At 50.2% G+C, this 10,070-nt stretch overlaps 1 protein-coding gene and 1 long non-coding RNA gene across 2 annotated transcripts; one reads left to right on the top strand and one right to left on the bottom strand.

Annotated features, from left to right (window-relative positions):
* LOC131922631 (uncharacterized) lies at positions 1-3,963 on the top strand. Its single transcript, XR_009382349.1, has 3 exons — positions 1-538; positions 936-1,215; positions 3,410-3,963. It is a non-coding gene; the product is annotated as an uncharacterized LOC131922631 (long non-coding RNA).
* Positions 1,987-8,876, bottom strand: Atp5po (ATP synthase peripheral stalk subunit OSCP). The gene is made up of 7 exons (XM_059277453.1): positions 8,758-8,876; positions 7,630-7,680; positions 6,109-6,219; positions 4,046-4,175; positions 3,472-3,584; positions 2,372-2,458; positions 1,987-2,164 (listed from the first exon to the last, which is right to left on the bottom strand). The coding sequence occupies exons 1-7, from the start codon at positions 8,791-8,793 to the stop codon at positions 2,051-2,053; spliced, it is 642 nt and encodes a 213-aa protein (XP_059133436.1). The 5' UTR covers positions 8,794-8,876; the 3' UTR covers positions 1,987-2,050.
* Positions 8,877-10,070: the final 1,194 nt, after the last annotated feature.

Genomic DNA, 10,070 nt, shown 5'->3' with positions numbered 1-10,070 from the left:
CTTTGTTCTGCTTTTTGAGATAGGGTTTTGATACCTATCCCAGGCTGAACTCAAAATTCATGACCTTCCTGCCTCAGTCATGAGTGCTGGTATTATGGGATGCACCACCACATCAGGCTGTTTGAAGATGTTAGGAAGGACTTCATTGTAAAGCTGGGTGTGGTGGCACATGCCTGAATCTCAGTACTTCAGAGGCACAATCAAGGCTGCCTCAGACGCATGTCCAGCCTCATCTACAGAGATCCAGGCTCTTGTACTCTACAGCACAAAATTATCTCGGGCAAGGCCTTGGGGTCATCTCTGGCAACCTCACAAGGTAAAGCTTGTGTGCTTCACTGAGAGGAAGGTGGCTGAGCTGGTTCTCAAGGATTGTGAGGTAATGCACGTGAGCCTTGGAGTTCTAGTGTGTGTGAGGCTATCCCTGCCCTCAGGAGCAACTGGGAGGAAAGCAGCGAGTCTCGGGAAGGTGGAGAATGGCAAGGTCACACTCAGCAGGAGAGAAGAGCCCAGCAGTGTAGGGTACAGCTTCAGCAACAGGGTTTGTTTCTCCCTGTGGTAAGGCCTGGGGGTCAATGGGAAAACTTGGCAGGGGCGACAGCGTGGTGGTGGGGACAGCGTGGTGGTGGGGACAGCGTGGTGGGGGGAACGGTGTGGCAGGGGGGACGGCGTGGCGGGGGGACGGCGTGGCGGGGGGGGGGGGACGGCGTGGCAGGGCGACGGCGTGGCAGGGGGGGACGGCGTGGCGGTGGCGACGGCGTGGCAGTGGGGACAGCGTGGCGGGGGGACAGCGTGGCGGTGGGACGGCGTGGCAGGGCGACGGCGTGGCGGGGCGACAGCGTGGCAGCGTGATAGCGTGGCAGGGCGACAGCGTGGCAGCGTGGCGGGGTGATAGCGTGGCAGGGTGACAGTGCCTTTGGCATCACTTTGGCTCCCAGACTGGCTGCTCTGGATCCCGCCATCTCAACTGTCTCTGGTTGGAAGAAATCACCTGCAGACTGCCAGGCCGCCGCTGGTGAAGGGAACCTGGACCCGTTACATTTCCTCTTCTCCGATTGCTAAGCTTAGCCCTGTGGTAAGGTACTTCAGAGGAGGCTGGCCAGCACAAGTCACTTGCTGTGATCCCAGGCTCACCAGCACGTCACAACTGCCATCAGGCCAACTAATCATCTTGGCATTCTTGGCTCCTGGGAAAATCGGAGTCCTGAGTGCTCTCTGGTAGGTGGCTTGGTAGGCATGATGGGCAGGCAGAGGGCACACGAGCCGTAGCATGCAGCTAGTGGAGCCCTGGGACTTGTCCCTGCCCTCTAGGACTTCCCAGCTGCCCTCTGAGGAAGTAGTCAGTCTGTTAGGCAAATGCTCTTGGGAGTGGCCCAGGAGGGGCTACTGTCACCTGGAGCGCTCTGGCTTCTCCAGAGGCAAGCTTTGGGAAGAGCATGGGAGCTGTTTAGCTAAGGTGGATTGGGAGCATCTCAGGGACACTGTGAGAAGGGCCATGTGTGTTAGCCTGGCTGGCTGGTGGCCGTGTGCCGTCTGTCACAAGAGGAACAAGCTCGGAATGGAGACTGCAAACCAGACCCAGGGCCTCGCCACCACCCTACCAAGCTGTCACCCTACCTCGTGACCCTGAACAAACTGCAGGTGTAAAATGGGAGGGCCTGTTCTACTGTATCACAGGATGCTAGATTTCCTACGAGGTGCACAGTGTGGACTGGAAAGTTAGAGCGCCCTACAGTGAGGGGTTCTGTGAGGATCTTCTCAGTGGGAGGCCTCCTTCAGACTGGGCAGATAGGGACCAGCTCTCAGCCACCCTCAAGTGAGATTTTGGCAGGCAGGACCAGACTCTGTAGGTACAATGTTAATCAGGAATTCCTAAGAACACACACAGACCACGACCTCCAGCCCAAAGGCTTTCTAACCTGGAGACTGGGGGAGCCTGCGGGGGATGAAGACGGCACCACAATCCCTTAAAGGACAGGAGACATGGCGCCCTCTTTTCAGGAAGCGTTTATTGTTGCTCCAAGGACGAGAGCTCGTACGGTTGACACAGCCTTCAGTGCAAGTCCCGCATGGCCTTGCTGAGCTTCAGAATCTTGGACTTCGTGGACATATCGACGTATTTCTCCCCAATTCGGACGATCATCCCACCCATGATTGACGGGTCAGTCTAGGAAAGGAAATGGGTTGCAAATGTGAAAACAGGGTTCTCTCCTCAGTGGGTAGATGGAAACCCCGAAGGCTCCCTACAACGGACAGGCCACCCAAACACAGAGGGACTACGCAGGGATCAGAACCACTCACGCCTAAGCTCCGCCTCAGCATCAACACCTGCACAGCCATGGCCAAGTCAGAAAATGCGAGGGACCACACCTACCTTCACCTCCAGTTTCAGTACTTGGCCTTGCCTCAGGAAGCTGTTCAGCACCGTCTTTAACTCGGAGAGGACAGCTTCTTCTAAAGGCTGAAAGAGAACCGACGACCATCCTTTAAACAGAGCACACCAGCAGGATGCACAGTTACAGAGGGAAGCTACAGTGGACGTGGGTCACCAGGACAGGCCCTCGACTCCTGACTCGTGTGTATGTGTGTGTGTGTGTGTGTGTGTGTGTGTGTGTGTGTGTAAGGGGCGTGCTAGGGAGCAGCCGCACTACAGTGTACCTTCCAGCGTACTGGTTCAGGAGCAGAAGGTCTGGCCACACAAGAAATGCCACCCCCAAACTCCATAGGTGCCTCAAATACCAAACTACAATCTGGACATGGCCAGGGCTGCACACCGCACGTCTACTCATGTTTACTCACCGAACAGCCTTCCTGCTTTGGTTGAACTATATTACAAAGGAAAATATATACCTAAGACAACAAAATTACTTGTAGGAAGGCCATATAATGTACACAGAGTTCAGATCCTGGGCCCACCTTGTGGACTAGGCTTCAGCTTGACTATGATATAAGGAAAGCCATACTTCACACCCATCTTCTGAGAGCCCGGTAGACGGCAACACCAATAAATGGTGGCTGGTTACTGCACCACATTCCAGCAGGTCAAAGGGCCTGTGCACCCCAACCCCCAGGTTAAACATTCCTATTCTAGAACTTAATATGGCATTTAAGAATTTAGGCCATAGCCAGGCGGCGGTGGTGCACGCCTTTAATCCCAGCACTCAGGAGGCAGAGGCAGGCGGATCTCTGTGAGTTTGAGGCCAGCCTGGGCTACAGAGTGAGTTCCAGGACAGGTACCAAAACTACACAGAGAAACCCATCTCGAAAAAACAAAAACAAAAAACAAAACAAAACAAAGAATTCAGGCCACAATAGGACCTAAGTCACTAGTTCATAAAATACTCTGAGGTCCTTTAAATGCAGTCAAGATCCCCATGACTAATCACTAGTAAGATACACACTGCCCTTCCAGGTGGAGGCTCACAGGAACCTCACTAGTGACAAGCCACATTCTCCAGTGCAAGGGCTACTCACAGATGCCGTGGTCACCATGCAGGGCACTTCTCCACGGTGGACACTCATGATGGTGGAAAAGGCAGAGATGACTCCCTGGGTATTGCTCAGGCGACCGTTTTCAGCAAGTAAGTCTGGGGGAGTGACATGAAACTCACTGACTCACACTCAAAGCAATGTCAGCTTGGAGCCTGAAAACACCGGCGTCAAAGCCCTCTAGGACTATGGCGGGAGGATTAGGGATTTAGCTCAGTGGTAGTCCTGGGTTCGGTCCTCAGCTCCAGAAAACAAAACAAAACAAAAAACAAAATACAAACAAAACCCACAAGACTATGATGGGGTCTGGAGAGATGGCTCAGTGATTATGAGCATGGGGCGTTGCTCCTGCAGAGAACCCAGGTTCCGTTCCCACCACCCAGATGTTGGCTCACAACAACCCATAACTCCAGTTCCAGAGGTCTGATGCCCTCTTTTGACTTCCTGGAGCACCAGGTTCGTTCTCTCTCCCTCTCCCTCTCCCTCCCCTCCCCTCTCCCCTCTGGCACAGTTCAAGCAACTATCTAAGAAAACCCAGCTGGGAACTTCCCCCACTCACTCATGAGGTTGGCTGTCAGTGGAGAGAACTTTTCCTTTGTTGAGATATCCTTCAGACTTTTCACTTTGATGGAGCGCTTGATGTAGGGATTCAGAACAGCAAGAGACACCTTGGGATCCCTCAGGAGTTGCTGGAAGTACAGACACGATTCCAGCTGCTACACATCTTTTTGTTCATGACTTCACATGGGGTTAAAGACATTCTTGAGAGAACTTCACATACCTTATGAAGTTTCTTACGTGTACTTTTAAGAAATTAAGCAGCCACAGTCTCACCATACATCTCACCACGTGTGACACGGTGAGCCCATTTTCCACAGTCTCACCATACATCTCACCACGTGTGACACGGTAAGCCCGGTTTCCTCAGCACGCCATCCCCCGCGTACCGAGGCCCGTCTCAGGAAACCCTGACTGTACCCTTGCTCTTTGTCCCCAGACAAACTAACTGTGTGATTCTGGTCTGAGAGGGAGAGAGAACAAAAACCACAACCATGTTGGGAATCCGTTTTTATCCCCACTCTGCTGAATCACACGTGAATCCAGTAACCACCTGCCGCTTCAGCGCCTGCTGACCTCAGCATCAGGCAGAGTTCAAGGACCCGGAATGGCTTTTCCTGGGCAGGTTCCTTCCAGTTACAGGTCTCCATGTGCCTGCTGGCTGCTCCCCAGCACCCCATTGGCTCCTGGCCAGAATTCAGTCCACTGCCACTTAGTACTGACTTTCACGCTAGGATTTCGGCTTGAGTAGCCATCCAGAAATGCCTTTATAAACATGACCCTGGAGTTGGGCTACCCACCTCCTCCTGTCTCTGCTAGCAACATCCAGTAGACATTTAAAGTGACACCTCTTACCATACCACCCCTCCCTCCCTTCTACAGGATTGACGGCTGGGTGTTATCAAAGTAAAATCTAGGTAGTTAAAAACATGAGAGAGAGAGAGAGAGAGAGAGAGAGAGAGAGAGAGAGAGAGAGAGAGAGAGAATATGACAATGAATATGGCATGGTGGGTACGTGGAGGTCCAAGAACAACTTGGCCAGAGTTGGTTCTCTCCTTCACCATGTGGGTCCCAGAAAATGAACTCAGGTAGTCATGCCTGGTGGCAAGTGTCCTTCCCCTATGAGGCATCTCGTCCGCCCAAACCCATTCTAACGCCCACCACCCAAAGCATCACCTTCACAGTGAACAGGACTGCCAGGCTCAAAGAGAGCTTAACTGAGTACCACTTAGGGTGATCACCAGCCAGGCCTGTCTGCTCCAGGCAACGCCTCCCGACAGGGTCTCCGACAGGAAGCCAGGCCCAGCCAAGCTCCCCAGTGTCAAATGCAGACAAGGAGGGCGGACGGCTCAACTCACTTTATAAACGGAGTAAGAGCTTAAGTGAGTGAGAGGAGCGGCACCTGTGCACTGTCGTCTACTGCACAGAGCACCACGCTGGCCTGGGCAGCCGGCTCTGTTCTCTCAGAGAGACGTGGATTAGAGACACATTGGAACAGCTAACTGGGAAAACCCCCCTTTGGCTGCAGCGACTCCACCTGCCCGACAACAGCCAGAGGGGCGGCCACCCAGTATCAGAGAGGCTGCTGACCAGACTTGATCCTCAACTCACAGGGTAGAGGGAAAGGACTCTGATCTCTACACTTCCTCCGTGCATGCCCAGCACTCCCCAATTCCCAATAAATAAGGAAACGGAATTTAAAAATTACTTATAAACCCAGGAAGTTTCTGAAGAAACTTTCATGAAGAAATATAATTTCAGTAAAGTGAAAATATATTCAAAACACATTTGACTATTCTAGGTTTATAAATATAAACTTGATCTTCTAAAATGGCAAGTATTCTTGAATCGCATTTTATCTCCTAGCTGGAAAGCTTGAGTTCATGATGTTAATATACTCATGTGTCTCCTAGCCCGTATCGCACAGTAGTTTCAGATAATAAACTGGCCGTATTATCACCCAGCATGTCTGTAGTAAACTTTTTGTGGTTTCTGGTGGTTCTCTGCACAGCTAAACAACTGAAGGCAAAAATGCAGGCCCAGGCCCACGGCGACGCTCCTCACCCCCACACGCAGCAACTCCTTCTCCACTTGGTCCAGCTTGTTCTGTTTAGATGCCGCAGAGTAAAGGGCAGTGGCATAGCGTCCTTCGATGCCGTATACCTGCACAGGGGGCTGGAAACAGGGGCAGGGGTAGTTAGGTCAGGAATGGAACCATTTCTCATTTAAAGACCGCATTTCCCATTGCCACACCACTGAACTACTTCACCAAGGAGCAGTCCTGAATGAGTATTCTCAAACTAGAGACCTCTCGGCCAGGACAGGACCTTCTACCCCGGAGAGGCAGAGAAGACTCGGTATCCCTTCCAGACCTGCCGACCTGCAATCGCTGGCCATGAGCTCTGGCTTCAGTCTGTAATCACGGGGTTCAAGTACTAACAGCAGACAGTTTTGGAGACACTCGAGGCGGGAGAGCAGTGTAGGAGAACCACCCAAGGGCACACATCCCCATCACTGTTACAGCAGCTTAGGAAGTTCTCAGGAGGAAGAAAATGGTCCCATTCACAGAGCTCTTCAGGAATTTGGTGCTGTTAGGATGGGTGGAGTGTGCTTCTGGAAGTTTCACCTAATGCTCCCTAATGCGTTCTGTTCTGCTATTTCCCAAGGTGAGTGTAAGTACAGTTGACAGGCCTGGCTGCTGGAGAGCATAGGACAGCCAGAATATCTTTAGACCTGTAAGCTAAGACAGCTGAATGGGTTCTGTCACACATGAACTAGTAATAAGAGTCACAAAATAATCCACGTACATTCAGCCATACTACAATCTGTACTGGTAACAGGGTTGAAACTGTCTGTATCCATCAGACTTTGGTTTAAAACGAAAGGGGCTGGGCAGACCTCTGCAATGAGGAGACACTTGGTGCCGGGGAGAACCAACCTAGTGGAACCTGCCAGTACTGATTCTGTTTGGAGAAAAAGGTGCAGAGTACAAACACACCTCATTAGCTGCCAGAGCCAAGAAGCAACGTGCAGTTGCGACAGAGTATCAACTCCTGTGACAACTATAAGAAGCTGGGCACTTTGCTTTCTTTTGTTAGAACTATTTCCTTCATAAAAAGAAAACAAAAGCCTAGCTTGTCTATGGAGGATTACCAGGAAAAACAATTTAAAATTCTTTTACACATACCACCTGTTTGTGTGCGTGCATGCCTGTGTGTGTGTGCGCGTGCATGCGTGTGTGTGTGTGTGTGTGTGTGTGCGTGCGTGCGTGCACAGAACACATGTGGAGAACAGAGGACAGTAGATAACTTGCAGGGTCCTTCCACCACATGGGTTCCAGGGATTAAACTCAGATCCTAGGATTGCCACCAGGAACCTTGACCCACAGAGCCCTCTTGCTGGCCCCAAACAAATAATTTTTAAAACATTAAAGGTTAGGGATGAGCCGCCCCTCTCCCCCATCCCAGGCATTCATTTGGAAACTGCTAATCTTGCAGAGAAAAGGTTAGTAATTACACACCTAACTGTATTTCTGTTTAACTCACACTCTCATGTGCTTTCCCACCACAAAAGAACTTAACATACCCTCACAAGCTTGGCAAAGGGCCTGACCACAGACGTACTGAAGCTCCGCACCTTTAGGACAAAAGAAAAGGGATCAAAGGGGTTATGTGAAGGATTTCTGCACTAGCTTAGCAATATGTTAAAATAATAAAGGAGTAGCTGCATCTACTCCTTTATATTATCACATATGAATGGGAATTGTTCTTTGTTACCTATAAATACGTTCCCTATTGAGAGTCATTCCAAATTGCTTTGGAAACTGCCTTCCCACCACCGTCCCCACCGGATGGCTGAGAGAGAATACCCTAATTTCCCAAAATTTAATTTTCCAAACAATTAAGAAATCTATCATCATCTTTGAGAAAATTTCCTAATGAAAGTGGGAGGATTCCAGTCATGATTCAAGCAAATATACTTGCTTAGGAACTGAAAAGCTATGTAAGACCAAAGATTAATTCTCTGAGTTTTTCTTGATATGGCACCAGGCTTCAGTTCTTAAGAGGACATTGTGTCTGTCAAGGCAGAAGCCTGGAATCCACAGCTTAGAAGGCACCTCGTAAGGGCCCAGGTCAGGGTCATATATTTCCAGTTCTGGAACGCACATATTAGAACCGGCTATGAGGATTCAAAAGCTAACGCCTTGTTGAAAATTATGTTGCAAACGAAAAGCATCACGACAGATGATCCAGACACACATCTTTTCCCAGCCAATTCCAGGTATGTTGGACTTGACGGGTTCCAATCTCACCATCACTCACTGGCTGCCAGCCAGAGAGGAGACACTTAGCCACTTTCTCCCTGCTTTATAATCACATGCAATGGCTTTAGGAACACCCAATATTCCGGACTGAGCAAAGCGGCTAGCCCTGACAGGCTGACCACCACGGCCAGGCGTGCCCTTTCCCGATCCTCCCTCACCCAGGCCCTTGCCGGCTGCTCTTCTGCGCCGTGGCCCCCGGATGTCAAGGTCAAGACTGCGACCCCGCGCCCACGACCCGCGGGACGAAATCCGGATCCGCCCCACGCTGCCCCCAGTCGCGGGGCCCCACGACCTCAGTGGGCCGCCCGACCCCTCAGCCACGGCCTCCCATGCGGCGCTGGGAGCCAGGGACCGGCCACCCCAGGAGGGACCCTCCAGCCAGCCTCTACCTGTCGGGACAGCCCGGACACTGCTGGGGCGGCCATCTTTTCCCGGGCGGCTGTAGGTCAAACCCAAGTCGGGAAGAGCCCAAAGGCGCCAGGGCGCACGCGCGCGCCGGCGTGACCGCTCGGCTTTCTGGGAAATGTACTCATCAGGTGCCAGGGCTCATGGGTAGAAACCTCTTGCATGCTGGGAGTTGTAGTTCACCGGGGCCGCGGTCCGGCTGGACTCTTGAACGAGATCTGAAAATTGAATTACTGGCTGAGCGGGTGTTAGTGTAGAATGGACGTGCTCTCTTTAGTTTAAGGTTTACATTTAGATGCTTTGCACATTCATCGTCAATATCATTGCCTCGTCTAGAACCGTAGCCTGCCAAAGCGTGCTTCAGTGGCAACGCTTCATGCTTTGCTTAAACAAATTAAAACAAAAAACTCCCGGGGACATGCTTGAGCTGAGGCTTCCCCGGTTAATACAGCTTTCTCTTCTTCTTTCTCGTCTTACAAGATTCTGGACTTGTTTTGACGGTGTGTGCTTTTCAGGGTAGGACAGAATAAGATCAGAACTAGAAGCAGGTTATTTTCTCTCCCACCGCAAAGACAGTCAACAGTCACATCCAACAACAGGGTTCCTGGTTCTAACAAGGGAATAAATATAAAAGAAAGAAGCTTTCTGCTCAGATTTAGTATAGGAACACATTTAGTTGATTTGCCCCTTTTAGAGTATAATATTTTCTTTATTACTTTTTTTTTTTTTTTTTTTTTTTTAATGGAGGGAACTAGGAGAAAGTACTCCTTTCTACCACCCAGAGGCCTCTGCTGTCAACATCGTGGTGAACTGTTTACCAAAATATTTTAGGCTGCAGACTATCCAGGCTTGAATCTTGTTTTGTGACTTTGGCCTAATCACACAATTTCTCAATTGTGTGGCTCAATTTTCTTAGCTATAAAATTGTTATTATAGTACTGTAGTACCTGCCTTACACTATGTTAAGAAAATTAACATATTTATTTATGTTAACACATATGTTGAGTACATAATTAGTTGACAGAGTTCTTTATTTTGTGTTTGTGCATTTTATACACAGACTCACGGTCTATATATAATTTAGTATCTTGCCTTTCCCCTTAATATGAAGGAAAAATGGATACAGAATTATATATGGGTTGTGAACACAGTCTTTAAAAATTATGTTATGTGTATGAGTATTTGCCTACATATATGTTTGTGTACCATGTATGTGTGTGCTTATTGCCTGGGAGACCAGAAAAGGACCTTGGGTTCCTTGGAGCTGGAGTTAGAGGCAGTTGTGAGCTGCTTTGTG

Source organism: Peromyscus eremicus, chromosome 12 (genome assembly GCF_949786415.1).
Source record: "Peromyscus eremicus chromosome 12, PerEre_H2_v1, whole genome shotgun sequence".
NCBI classification, from domain to species: domain Eukaryota; kingdom Metazoa; phylum Chordata; class Mammalia; order Rodentia; family Cricetidae; genus Peromyscus; species Peromyscus eremicus.
Note: the sequence above shows the minus strand (reverse complement) of the source record. Positions and strands in the feature narration are given on the sequence as shown.